The sequence below is a fragment of the Carassius carassius genome, chromosome 49, assembly GCF_963082965.1.
Source record: "Carassius carassius chromosome 49, fCarCar2.1, whole genome shotgun sequence".
NCBI classification, from domain to species: domain Eukaryota; kingdom Metazoa; phylum Chordata; class Actinopteri; order Cypriniformes; family Cyprinidae; genus Carassius; species Carassius carassius.
Genome location: NC_081803.1, coordinates 16,624,609 through 16,639,228, shown reverse-complemented (window position 1 = coordinate 16,639,228; position 14,620 = coordinate 16,624,609). Strand labels below are relative to the sequence as shown.

Below are 14,620 nucleotides of genomic sequence, written 5' to 3'. Positions count from 1 at the left end.
TGCGTGACAGCTGCCTAATTGGGTATTCTTCCCTTGTGGTAGGTGCCGCCTCCTCCAGCCGGGCTGCTGAAGAATGGCAGAGGATTACAGATGAGGACATGGTGACCCTCTCTAGCTTCCGTTGGAGTAGTTGTGATGTCGTTGTGATGTAGTTCAACGCCGTTGGGTTACCATGAGGAGGAAGTGAGATGGTGGGGTTCAGCCAGGTGGCGGATGACAGAGTGTCACATGACAGTGTCAGTGTGTCAAGGGCGCAGACATTGCAACGCTGCGACAGCCTGTTTTTTCTGTTCATTCGTTTTGAGGTTTTCACTCTAGTTTTATAGCTCCTGGCTGTCTTCACATGTCAGTTCGTAGAGGATGGCATTTTCCTGTGTGTTCCTGTGCAGTTTCTCTTTCTACTCTCCAGCTGTGTGTTAAACTGCCAAGGTGAGGTTGTGTCCTCTTGTTAGAGGCGATTAATGACACTCTATGAGTAAAAAGTGAATTATTCCTGCTGATGTAAAATGTGCTGATGGCTTTACTGTACCGCTTACCTGTTGACCGCGCTGCAGAGGGGACTAACAGCACAGTGGCTAGCCATGGCCTATCTGTTACATATTCTCACACATTAAGGCCTACAACTCATGTGGTGATGTGATTTTGAATCCAGCTCAGCACATCAAGTCAACATTTCACATCCTGTTTCTTCTTCTGCCATTCATTTTCTTTCATCATTTCATTTTCATATCGATAAGAGACATGGCCTGGCAGTTAGTGAATGTATAATATTTCAAACAAAGTTTTTTTTGTTTTCGTTCTTCGTTTGGAGGCAAAGAGGCGGGGTGTAGATTAACATGATTTTATTTTTTTTATTTTTTTTTTTCATTTATTGGAAAGAAAAGTATATGCATGATAAATAAAAGTATTAAAATAGTACTAGTAAAAATGGTACTAACCATTTTTTGAATGGTTTTGAATTTCATGAAGTTTTGAAATGTAGTGGACCTATAAAAAGCTTTAAAATATCTGTGTGCATTTCTATCAGGGATTGAATTATCAGGGTTATATAATGATTGAATTCCAAAGAGCCCTTATTTTAATTATAAAAGCAGCATGATTTTTTACACTTTTATTGTCTTGATTATAAAAAGAGGATGGGAAAAGAAGGCAGGAATGAGATCAGGGAAATGCTGTGAGCTGGGTGTGAATTTGTGTTGATGACAAATCATTTCATTTTTTATTTTTTTTTTTTTCATACAGATAGAGAGTGATTCTGGGAGGTGGGGTTTTAAAAATTCATATCCATCCCTAAAATAATGATTAATTGTTTTTCTCCTCTGACATACCTTTCCCCTTGAGTGTTTATATGAGTGACTGTTCACGTGTTTCTTTCTGTTTACCCCAGACGCATCTGTAGCTGTGTGTGGCAGCTGCAGGTGTGTGTTTGGTTTCTGTTTTGTATATTCCTGACTGTAAATGTGTCCACCTTCATGTGTTTGTGTTCAAACGGGGCCGTGCAGCTGGGGTTGTTGTAGTACAGGTATGACTTTCACCTCATTTCCCCCCGAAATGTTGAGTGGAATGACCATATCATCTGTACTCTGACGCTCACGCACAGCCTTGAAGACCACAGTAATCAGCCCAGCTGTTTTCTCATTCCCTCCAGCCAAGGAAAGATTTGAAATGTGTGTTTGAGTGAATCTGTGAGAGCGTGACTGGGATTATTTTGTATGTGTGAGTGTGTGAAGAGAGAGAGATTTATTAGCATTCTGATGAGGAGTCCTGCCGGTAGAGCAAATTATTTACCACACTTCACCTGTCTGAGCCTCGAGATCTACAGAGAAGACGTCCGTTCTGTCTGCGCTCCCCTCGCCTCCGTAACGGAGGGCTGCTCTCATTAGCCGTCATTAAAAATGAAGCTTATAGTCGGGACACTGTTGTTTTACGTAGTTCTAGCAAGTGTAAAGATTGCTCCTGTAGTCCTGAGGGCTTTGTTCAAGTGGAGATTTCTAGAGGTTGTTATAGGTGTTTTCTTCAGAGGGATAGATTGTTTGTGCATTTGCGTGTGCTTTAAATTGACTCATCTGTCTAGGTGACCTTTTGAAGTAAGACAGCAGTAACATGGGAAATCACATCTGTGCTAAACACTTTTGCTGAGGAATGAACCTGAATGCACGAGAGTTGCACGTCATTTAGTACAGTATTCCAACTTGACTTTGACCTAGAACTGAAATCTGAATTTGAACTAGGACTGATGTTTAAATTTGAACTAAAAGTGAAATTTAAATTTGAATAGTAGAGTTAAAAACCTTTGCAAAAAATAAAACAAAATTTTCAACAGCAAAAAATAAATAAAAATGTTTGTCAAGAACATTTAGGGAAAACGTTTACCAAAATTTGACGGTTTAAAGGCCATGTTTGGATCAAAATGGAAGACCTCTTCCATTTTAAATTTCTTTGAATTGCAATTCAGTAAATTCCACTTCCTATCTTTTGCAATTCAAATTACAATTCAACAACTTGTTGGAATGCCCAAATCAATTCAAAGCTTAGAGGTGTAGCAGGATCTGTGGTGTAGTAGTAGGAGGAGCAGGGTAAGATCGATTTGGAACTGCCTGTGTTGTGATTAAGAAGACAGTGGGTGAGTAGATATGGAGGAATTTTTTACAGGTGGAGTCAAAGTGTTTTCTGTGAGTAGCAGGAGAGTGTGCATGCTCTACAGCCCGTGATAAGAGAGGAGAGCGAATGAGATGTTGTAATCACGCTCGGGTGGCATTTCTTTGGCATGTTTTACCAGCATTATTGCCAGTTGAAATGATGTGCCAAGAGGAGGAACCCAGGTGCTTTGTCTTTTCATTGTTAAAGTGCATTTTTAATTAATACATTTTTTATACAATCTCCGTTTTGAATGTAATTTCTAGCTGTACACTGAAGTTTATAAATATTAAAGTTCTGGATCTTCTTATGAGCCAAGCAGCAAAATTATAATGAGCTGAAAAGCAATATTGATCTTATGTGATGATGATTTTTTGTAATATAATATAACATAATATAACATAAATCTTAAACTTGAATTTTATTTTTTGATTATATGAATGTATATGATAAATTATTACAAATCACAGAACCAGCTTTACTGGCAAGATGCGTATGATAAACGCATGCAATTTTATTGTGCAGTCCTGGTCTTCTACTTCTGTTTTTCTTTCTTATTTTCTGTTTGTTTTAAGTTTGTTTGTTCTGATTGACTTGGTTTTAGATTTATAGCAGACTCCGTTTGCAGAGCTCCATGGCATTGCAGCAGTTGTTTATTTGTTCTTTGCGCTGTATTCCAAAAAAGCAAAAGTTCACTGGTGTGGAGTCTTGGCCATTAAAGTTGTGTTTGTTTAGATGGCACGTCGGTCCTCTTATTTAATTTTCTTGAGCCATATTGGATTTACAAACTCTGTCCTGTGTATCTGAGTGAGCTCCCGTAGCCTGGCTGAACACCAGCTGCCTACGATAACATGATGAAAAGTGGTTCACACGGCTCCCTTTCCTTTAAAATTTATCTAACCTTGGCTTACCTTTAATGCCAGGGAAGCGTCTGCCAGTCTGGTGTCAGATATTAGTGATATGCATAGCAAAGGCTGGGTTGTCAATTTTTATTAACACTGAGCGCTTTGCATGGACTTCAGCTGTTGGGTGCACCGAGACTCAGGAGTACTTGACCTTGACTTGCAGCGCAGTTCCTGCGGCTCACCCTATTTTTAATCATGCATTTTAAATGGTGCAAATGGATTATGGCTCCTTATAATGGGGATCATTCATTAACCTTTTTTTTTTTCTTTTGTTAGGGTACTTTGTGGGACTGGTTGTATTCCATTTAATTTCATACCCCACATGTGAGCATCGCCGGATTGGCTTTTCATATAAAATCCCTGACATTTGTGTCAAGAAGTCTGGCGTTTCGCAGTTAAGGCCAATTTTTTTGTTCAGCTCCTCAAGGGAAATTGCCTCTCAGCCACTGATGATGGTTTGACCTTCCTGCTTGTGGCGTCTGGGTGAGCAAAGAAAGACACCCTGCCATGATAAAGGTTCATATCTGCCATTGTTCCCTTGACCACTGGCTAGTGAATTCACTTAAAATGCTGTGTGAATGTTTGACATTGTCAGAGATATAATGGATTATCACTTATTTTGTATTTCTTGTGTCATGTGAGGCAAGGGGCAAATGGAGGGTATTCTGTGAGATTGGACCTTAAACCTGTATTCCTGTCCCTTGTATCCCTGCTTCCTCCCAAAATAGACTCTCAGGAAATAAGAAATACTTAAATTATAAGTGTTCATATAAGTTTTACTTGTTGGACTCATGTTGTTTTGGACCTAAATGACTTTAATTTCCGGATTGAAACTCTGAAGAAAGTAAGTCATATAGGTTTAGAGTGACATCAGTGTGAGTAAATAATGACAGAATTTTCATTTTTGGATGAACTATCCCTTAATGTTTTCCTTTTGTTTTAATAGATGAGGTCTAATCTGATTGTATCTCAGTATTGATTTGCCTTGAATGATGCGTTTACTATATTGTTTTTATGGTCCACTTTTTCAGCCTGTCTTTTTGTCATCTTCCTCTGTCGGTCAAAATTGTTTTGAGATTGTGGGGTAGCAGCACCTCCTTTGGTGGGAAATTAATCTTAATCTGGCCCATTAAGATTAGCGGGGGACGTCGGATGGCCCCGTTCATGTAACTGAGACTGAATTAGTTAATAAATTTGATTTCCTCATTGCCGTCCCTGCAGTCGTAACCTCTTGCACCTGACCTTTGCAACTTAAATCAGTTTGCATTAAATTTAAATGCATCTGACCTTCTGCTGCTTCTCACAAGACTTTCCTGTCACGTCATTTTAAGGATCTTAAGTTACTACGTCACATTCAGGATATTCCAAGATATCCCCAGCTCAAGGTCGAGCTTATCTCCTCAGCAAACCGCTGTAACATGTTACCCTGTTGCTGAAGGGGCAGGACATGGAGGGTAAGATGTTCTCTGGCAGCTGAGCACTGCTTTAGGGGAGCTGGAATCCTGTATTAATTAACCTTTGTGGTGGTGGCCCTGACAGTAGGAAGTCTGGAGTGTTTATGAAAGCAATTCTGACAGGGTTCAGACCCGTCGAGCGAGCAGCCAGCGGTGCTGTCATGCTATCTGATGCCGTGGCTCAGTGGAGGAGCGGTCTGGCAGGTGTGCCATGTGTGCCCCTCTACACCTGCCAGCCCTGCTGAGCAACTACTGGCCTGAGCGTGAGGGGCTGCTGACAACCTTTTTTGAATGGGTATTCATTTCTTTAATCCTGTTATGCAAGGGTTATTTATGATGTAGTCTTATTGTACTGAATTTAACAATAGTTTTGTATTTGCACATATAGTTTTGTAACTTTTGTAACTTTTGTATTTATGTATTTGCACACATGTGAAAGAGAGCAGTATTAAATGCTGCAAGTGAATTTAGTCATTGCAACATTTTGCGAATTACATTTTAGTGGTCATTTAAAAATGCTTAAGCATAGCAAACAAGAAGTTGTTCATCATACTAACAAAGTTTAAGCACATATCTTTCTTTTGGATGTTTATGGTATGAACCAACAACACTGTCCATTATTTAAGAAACCTTAAGATGCCCATTGACTGTTCTTTATCTGTGAACTGATAATTATCATAAATGTTCAGCAAAATAAGAAATAATGGATGTTTAAAGACCTTCTTTACACATGAGAGCAAAAATTTAGAGGCCTTTAAGAGGAATCTCAGGCCATCCTTAAAAATATTTTGGTTTGCAGTAACAGTAAATTTTTTTTTTTTTTAAAAAGGGTCGGTAGGTCGGTCTATATTTTTTTTTTTTCAAGTTTCAATGTAAAAAAAAGTACATTTTTGTGATGGTGATGACGTCGGTATGAATTTAAACCATTTAGCATATCGTGACGTCACTGACTGGGTCTTCAACCCGTGCCTTCGGGCGCATCATTGCAAACCTCATTTTGATGCAGGCTATATAGACCACAAACTAATTTAAATCTTTGTCAAAAAAATGTTTATTGCATGAATTTCAGGTGAGAAAAAAATGAGGTACTGTTTTACTTGCATCCACTGCTACGTATCAATGCAACCTACAAATGAGAGAACGTTTACTTTGCTTTCTTGGGTTGTCACTTTTGTGAAAAAAAATCCTGTTTGAGTGACGAGTGTTCATTGAAGTCGATTTTGCATGTCTAAAGTTTTATACGGCAAATAACACCAAATATAGGTAAATCCACGGACAACAGGCAGGAGGAATGTAAAGATTCAATATATTGGTAAAGACCAATATTTCTGATGATTTATTGGCGTGAAGTTACGTGCAAAATGACAAACAGGAGCGCAACATTTTCGAAAAACAATAAGCAGAGTGGACTGCTATAATGCAAAACATTTACTGCAGGCTTCAACATGGCTGTGTTTACGATTAAATTTCAACAACAACAAAAAAAATCGCATAGGCGATTTTCTTAGGCTATCAAAAAAAATATTTTTCGAATATTCTTCGAATTTAAAATAAAAATCCACATTCGAATGCGCATATGAATTTTAGGTGTGCATTAATGAAGCTGCCTTATGAGCCCCGGTACGTGTTCCATAATCCATCTCGCCGCGCGCACAGCTGTGTCTACACAACTTTCAAAGGCGGACGAGCTCGACATCTGCTTTCTCATCTTTCACCTCGTGTACGTGCACGAGATGCGATGACAATATATGTGTCATTGCATTATAAGGTTATGTTAGCCTATCCAGTTGAAGCCACTTAAAAAAAAAAAAATCAATGTGGAGAAGATCTTGTTTACATCCAAACTGAAACCAAGCCGTTCACACAGAACGCATATTTCGTGCATCTCATGTTTTTAAATGAAAAATTTTATCCTGTGTGACTGGTTTTCCGCCCTTTTTATTTATTTAACAATGCATGCATACATGATGCTGTTTTGTTTATAGTTCTTTAAGCAACTTAATTAATAATAATTGGTTCATAAACATTATTTTAAATATTATGTTTTTTCACAGTCATGTATTTGTTCTAATGAATTCACATTTCTGTTGTAAAAAGAGAAACATTGTGCAGAAGTATTATTTGCTGTTATGCGTGTTTGTCTGAAGCTGCAGTTGCTGTGTGACGCCTGTTCAAAAAAAAACAAAAAAAAAACCTGGACGCGCTCCGAGAAAAGGCCGTTAAAATCATTTTCTTATTTTCGTTTTCGAAACTTGTGTTGGTTGAATCGTGCTTGATTCATGCAATAGATAGAGAGGAGAAGGGATGGTAAAAGATCTGGGCACAGTTTTTCCAGATCCATGTAAACACAGATGACGTCACGGTTTTTTTTTTAATTAAAGGGACAATAAGTAACTTTTTAGGTATTTTATTATCTAAAATCAATATTTTTATTCATAAATATGCCCTCAATGGTGTACAAATACCTATGCCAATGTTTAAACTAATCCTCGTAAATGAAGAATTTATTATCTTTATATACATGGGACGGGTAGGTCGACGGAGGCTTCCATGTAGTTCCGCCATCTTGCAAAACTATAATAGCAGAGAGGGACAAAAAGTACTAAGCCAACGCGTTTCCACAACGCGTTTTCGGTCAGAGCCAGAAACGCAGGTGCAGAGCAGTGAGAGGCGCTTGAAACTGCACCGGCAAGTTTAAAAGTCTGGATTGCATTCTTATTATGGACCATACATATGCCGCGCCACAGGAGAAGAAAACATCGTCGCCAAAACGAAGTGCTATTAGAAGACATCCTGTCAAAGCTTTTTGGTACATATCGCCTACCGTAGATGCAACGCGCATTTGAAAAAGCGAGGCGCTGGAGAGCAAAATTAGTTTGAATGCAAAATACAATTTCACCACTAGATGGGAGTAATTCCTACTTACAGTCTCTTTAAAGAAGATAGCCTTCATTTGTATGTAGGCCAAGGCAATTTATATATTTACAATACTTACTTAAATATAATTAATAGTATTTTATTGCGTTTGTATTAGTTGTTTGAAGAGTAAAAAAATAATTGGTCGGTCTTAACGCAAATTTACAATCTGCAAGTCGGTCGGACTAAAAGCAAAAAAAAATTAAAATTGACAAGGTCGGTCGGGTTACGGCAAACAAGAATATTTTTAAGGATAGCCTCAGCTGGGTGTCAGAGCAGTTTGATTGACAGTTGCTGGAGTCCCTATAGTGTTTGTCAAACAGAAGGTTTATGGTCACTCTGAAGTTTTAATTTTTTATTTAATTAGTTTTGTGCTAATTGGTTTTGACAGAGACCTCAAAGAAAGTTTGAGTGGTTGTTTTGATGATGCTGGGATGTTGATGCCTGTCACTCATGTAGTGTTTTTTTCTTGTGCTGTAGGTTCCTGTGTGGCGACATCTGAGATCAGAAGACCAAACAGGCATCACTAAGCCTTTTGTTTCCTCCCCGAAGATCTCCCAAACAGCTTATGGTTCATTATGACAGAGAAACTTCATTCCTCTGACTGTGCTTACAACATATTTTAAAGCAGTGTGGATTTACTCATAAAATGCACAGTAATGCCAGCTGGGTTTTCGTGCTTGACATTACAAAAATGCCCACTGCTCATGTATGTAAAGCTCTTTGACTGAAAAGAAACAAAATCCAAAGTACTGCTGGAGTTCTCTGCTCTATTCATTTATGGCACAGATCTTAAGACATTTTCATTAGCTGTAAAATATCACATCAGGGCATCCTACTGTTGAACATGACTCATGGGGTGGAGTCTGTCCCTGAAACTCACCAGGATTCTGCTGCTTTAACATATCTGGAAGGTTTGCTAATGCATCCGGTCACCACTGGACCTGCTGCCACTGCTACACAGAGATCAGAACCGGTCCACAACAATGAAGAGAATGCCAACAGGGTGACTAGGGTGTTCCAGCTTCCTAAACATGGCTCCCCCTCGCCAGACAAGGGTAGCCCACCTAGTGCTGCCTCACAGCACCTTAAAAAAGCCAGGCTGCTTCGCTCAGGAACATGGAGTGAAGATAACAGCCAGAAACGAACAGGCACTGTAGTGGAAGTGAATGGACCGAGAAAGGAGCATTACAAAGGAGGCCTGGATGGCTCTGGCCAGGGGGAGAGCACCTTGCTGGCTTCTCTGCTGCAGTCTTTCAGCTCTCGGACAAGTGTCAACTTGTCACAACACATTTCTCATAGCCACAAACCACTCAACAGGGACAGCAGAAAAAGTGTTCCTGCTGATAAGGAAACCTACCAGAGTTACAGCACTGCGTCAGGTCACCTAAAAAGCCTCATGAGGAAAAGCAAGCAACACAACCATAACACTGTGCCTTATTGTCGTCAGAGCAACCAGAACCGAAGCTCTGATTCTCCTCATTCTTCTCAAAGTTCTGCCCAGCCCACTAGCTCTGAATCCATGTCCTGTACAGAGCGACTCAAGGCTGTTGCCAATATGGTATGGACTAGGTCCAGTCCGGCCCCTTCACCCAAGCCCAGTGTCGCCTGCAGTCAGCTGGCCTTATTGCTGTCCAGCGAGGCTCATCTTCAGCAGTACTCCAGAGAGCAGGCCGTAAAAGCACAATTAACCAGCCGGTCAGCCAGCGAGAGGCTAGCTGCCATGGCTACTCAACAAACACAGGATAATAGGCCCCCCAGCATGGGGCAGCCAACAACTGCCCTAGACATGCTAAGCTCCTTAAATGTTCAAAACGGAACACTCCCCCCACCAGCGGTAAACTCCAGCACAAAAAGCCCTTCCATTTCCTCTCCCTCCAAGAGAACCCCCAAAGAGAGACGGCCCTTCGACAGACATGGTCGACCACCGCAAAACTGCAGCAACCTGTTGCTTCTACTTTTGAACAATCACAACTCCCAGCAGCAGCTCACCAGGAACGGACATCTGGAGGATGACAATGGCATCCTCCCGAGCCGGGCCTCCTCCCTGCAGTCTGACAGCGAGTACTCCAACCAGGATAACAGCTTGACCAAAGACAGCAGTGATGCTGAGAGCTTCTCCAGCTGTTCCCCCATCGACCTCTCCATGAAAAGCAGAGCGCCTAGCCAAAACTCAGAGGCCTGCTCTTCCTTAACCTCCTCTGTGGATAAGCTCACAGAGTCTTACATAAACAAATGGAAGCTGGAATCTTCTGTGCCAAAGGTCCTTGAGGCCACAGATTTGGATACCAGCCCGGACATGAAATCCCATGATAAGGTCACTCTAATGCAGTTACTGCTGGACCGCAGAAATAGCGAGAAGGTAAACAAAAGTTCAGATCATCCTAGTTTGCGGCCTGACGCAATAATCAGCAGCTTGACTGCAGGTCCGCTTAAACTGATTGGCACACCTGAGGACAGCAGAACGTGGAGTCCTCTGGACCCCCAAACAGCTACCTACAGCTCGATCTCCCCTTCATACTCCTTCCCTTCACCCCATGCCCAGTCCAGTCCCTTAGATCTGTGTAAGTCTAAAGCTCACTCAAGTGAAAAGATGCTGGAGCCTCCTTTTAGTGCCAGCAAGCTACTACAGAATCTGGCCCAGAGTGGTATAAACAACTTGTCCCCTTCTCCCCCTGCTCTACACTCTCACAAGCCGACAAGCAGAAGGCAAAGCCCAGAACTTGAGCTTGACAAGCAGAAGGCCCTCTTGGATCGACTTGTTGTTCCACACAAGCGGAACAGAGACTCCATGCTGGATGGAGTTTCCCCTCCTGCTCTCCCAGCTCACAAATGTAAGCGATCACCCTCTGCATCAACACATATAGAAAACCTTCTCGAGAAGCGCACTGTGCTGCAGCTTCTGCTGGGAACAGCTTCACAGAAGGAAAGAACCAGTGGGCATAGAGTCTTGGAAGTAACCTCGGGGGGATTGGAGAAACCTCAGATGGGCTCGGTCAACTGTGACCGCTCAAATGGTCCTTCTCCGGACCTTAAGATCAAAACCGAGCCAGTAGAGGAAAATCTTTCATCCAATAGCTCCGATGATGGGTTATACCATCAGAGACGATCATCACAACACTCACCCACTGCTGAAGCACAGCACACAAAATCTGAACTATGTCCTACAGAAACCGCTGCTAAATTTGGACTTCTCAGCCAGCTTTTGAAACAGCAGACTGCTACCTATCATTCAAACCCACATACCAGGCTCCTCAGGAACTCCATAAAAGAGGAGCCAGTGCATTTTCAGAGCCCTGTTCCTAAAAAAAGAAAACTCTGCATTGAGCTAGCAGAGCACCTAAGTAATAAACTCTGTCAAACATCTCGAGATATCATTAGTGACAATCTGGTGTCTGGAACACCTGAGTTTAATGGTAGAGGGCTGGTAAAACCAAAAGAAGAAGAGTTAATGGGAAGTCCTAGGAGTAAAACCCCTCTCTCCAGAGAAAGCCAAGGCTTCAATGTTCTTAAGCAACTCCTCCTGTCAGAAAACTGTCTGAAAGAGCTATCCCAACCCAGAGGGACCCCAAGTCCCTTCATCCCTCAGGCAAACTCTGCAGCAAATGGAAGCTTAACCCAGTCTAGTTTCCCTCAGGAGTTGTCGAACTTACCGTGGTACCCCTGTTATCTCAATACAAATCCAAAGACAGCACCTGCTTCTGTTGATACCACTGGGGGGTCGCTAGTTTGGGCTAAGGGCTCTCCCAAATCCAGTCCTATACCTGTTAAAAATGAACCTGAGGGATTCCATGGAGAAACTTTTAGCAGAGAGGAGAGATCCAGTCCAGACTCACCCCCTTTAACCAGGTCTAATCCGATTCTTTACTACATGCTTCAGAGGGGAAACGGTCAGCTCAGATCTGAGATGCAGGATCAGATGGTGCCTGCCCACCGTGTAATGGGTGCAAAAGTGGAGCCGCGTATTGATTATGAGCACAGGATAAACTCTCCAGTCCACAGACAGACTCACAGCTAGAGAAAACAGAGCCTGAACTGCTTTGTGGAAAAATGGTAGATATGAACTGCCAAAGACCGAGATAAGCTTAAGAATTGTGTTTATGGTCATTTTTTTCCATTTTGAAGCAGAAACTGAATAAATCTAACCATGGAACAATTCAGTTTAAAATATTGGCTTTTCAATTATTTCATTTGTACATTTGTTTGATTTGTTATTTTTATTAATGTCATAATGAGATGATTCTCCATGATATAATTATTTTGTATGCACATATTGGAATGTTGTTGTTTTTTTTATGAATGTATGCTGAGCTAACTTCTTTTTCCCATACTATGTAAAATGTCCATCACCAAAAGCTTTTCCTTTTTCCACAACTGAAACATTTATGAAGAACATCCCATTACTGTATGTGTATTATTGATGAATCCAGATATGTTACTGTTAATTTCACACTATATTAATCTACAGCCAAATGAGGACCCTTTCCATTTTATTGAGGCAAAGAAAACTGTATAGTCTAAGCACAACATAGGATTTTTGGCATTGAAATGTCCAGTTATAAAGTATATTTTCTTACAGCGGAATTTAATGAAACATTAGTGTAATCTATCGGGTATCTTTCTTGGAAAGCTAGCTGAGGTCAAGAGGGTTTTCACACATGATCGTGATTTACTGGAATGTTCTATAATCGTAGCTTAGATTTACAGTGCTTTATTTTTTATCAGGAATGAAACTATAGCTGTTATGTGGCGATAATGGCATGAAGTTTAAAAAAAACTGAACAAACCTGAGTGTCATATTTTTATCCAATTAAATGTCTTTACAATTTTGTATAATTTGTTGTTTTGTATCTTATCTAAATATCCTGTATGAAGCATTCACGTATTTACGGTGTCGACAAGAAGTTGAATATAGAAAGAGATGATACAATTTGTCCACCAAAGTCATGATAGGTAATTATGATATTTCTGGAATATAAATGTTTCAGGATACTGTGAGAATCATATGCTCTACTGTGAGAAGGGATTGGAATTCAGTCTGAATCTTTAGTTTTTTCATATAAAGGCACATCACTCTAGTCTTAAACATTATCCAACAAGAAAATTGCAGATTTTATTCCATATTCTCTGTACGATTCATGTTTTGACAATTAGATACATTTATGTACATATTGCTTTCAAGATGACTATTTTGTATTGTTCAAGAGAAAAAAAAAGTTTTTAACTTCTTGCATTGTACATAAAAAAAAAACTGTTATAATGTAAATATTGGTACTTGATGATGACACTTTTCTGCATGTCTGTGTTGTGCCTACGATAATCTTTGTTCACATCTACTGCTCTATCTGAGGCTCTTTGCTGCCTGTAGCATGCACACGCATGGGGAGTCCCTGTATTATGGGGAAATGTCAAGTCTTAAAATAGATGTTTTTATCATGGAGAGATGGGTACTGAAACCATAATCTGTCTGCAAATGCAGTCCATGACTGTTCAAACCTGAGGAAATACTTGCATATTTTTTTCTGAATGGTTTTGTTTGTTCTTGGTAATAAAAATAAAAAACACACTAAAAACGACATTGCTTTGATTTTAATTTAGAGTCACTCGGCAATGTTGTAGCTCTGCATTGTGAATAACTACCAAAAAAAAAAATATTTGTTTTCATATACTCCTGTGATGACTGGAGCCTTTCAGTTTTTTCCTTTGTTCTGTCTTTGGTGTTTATTTGCACTGATGGCGTAATAAAATATTGAAATGCACAGAACTGAATGAAGGTTTGTCTTCTTATTTACATATGCAAGGTTACATAGCTTTTTAATAAATAACCTTACATGAGGCCAGAGTTAGTTTTTAGCCCTTGATATTTGTCAGTTTTACAGATGAATATGAGCGAACCTGTTGAAAACAAGCTTTTATTAGAAGGGATTTTTCTTCAATGTTTTAAACTGCTCAGATGTACACCGAGCATCTCCAGCCACCTAGATGTGTGAATCAGGTAAACCAACACTTAACATTTAAACTAGCAGCATTCATAATGACAGTCGTCTCTGTTTCTTTTTCTCGAAGACATACTTGAGCACAATATATTTACATTTACATTTAATCATTTAGCAGACGCTTTTATCCAAAGCGATTTACAAATGGGAACAATAGAAGCAATCAGATCAACAAGAGGACAACAAAAGTATACAAGTGCCATGACAAGTCTCAGTTAGTCTAGTACAGAACGCATAACCAGGTTTTTCTTGTTTTTTTTTTTCTTGTTTTTTTTTTAATATATGAAAGATAAGAAAAGTCCTAGTATATTAGTTTGTTAAGTGCTGGTGAAAAAGATGAGTATTTAGATGTTTCTTGAAAATGAGTTAAGACTCCGCTGTACGAATTGAGATTGGGAGGTCATTCCACCAGCTGGACACAGTCCAGGAAAAGGTCCGTGAGAGTGATTTTGAACTTCTTTGGGATGGCACCACAAGGCGTTGTTCACTTGCAGAGCGCAAACTTCTGGAGGGCACATAGGATTGAACTAGTGAGTTTAGGTATGTTTGCCCTTATGGAACAAAAATATATTGCAGTATTTTGGAAAATATCATGTAATATATTAGGCATATATTCTTATATATATTTATTTTTTCCAGTATATTGCAATATACTGAAAGCGGCAATCATTTGTATATTTTGCAATATATAATATAATATAATATATGTATC

At 39.9% G+C, this 14,620-nt stretch overlaps 1 protein-coding gene across 2 annotated transcripts in view; it reads left to right on the top strand.

Moving 5' to 3' along the window:
* Positions 1-13,548, top strand: part of LOC132132898 (nuclear receptor-interacting protein 1-like) — a 37,098-nt gene extending 23,550 nt beyond the window's left edge. For both annotated transcript variants that reach the window (XM_059545462.1, XM_059545463.1), the window contains exon 2: positions 8,393-13,548. In XM_059545462.1, the coding sequence (XP_059401445.1) occupies positions 8,760-11,930 (3,171 nt within the window). In that variant the 5' untranslated portion in view covers positions 8,393-8,759 and the 3' untranslated portion in view covers positions 11,931-13,548. The remainder of the gene's footprint in view (positions 1-8,392) is intronic.
* Positions 13,549-14,620: the final 1,072 nt, after the last annotated feature.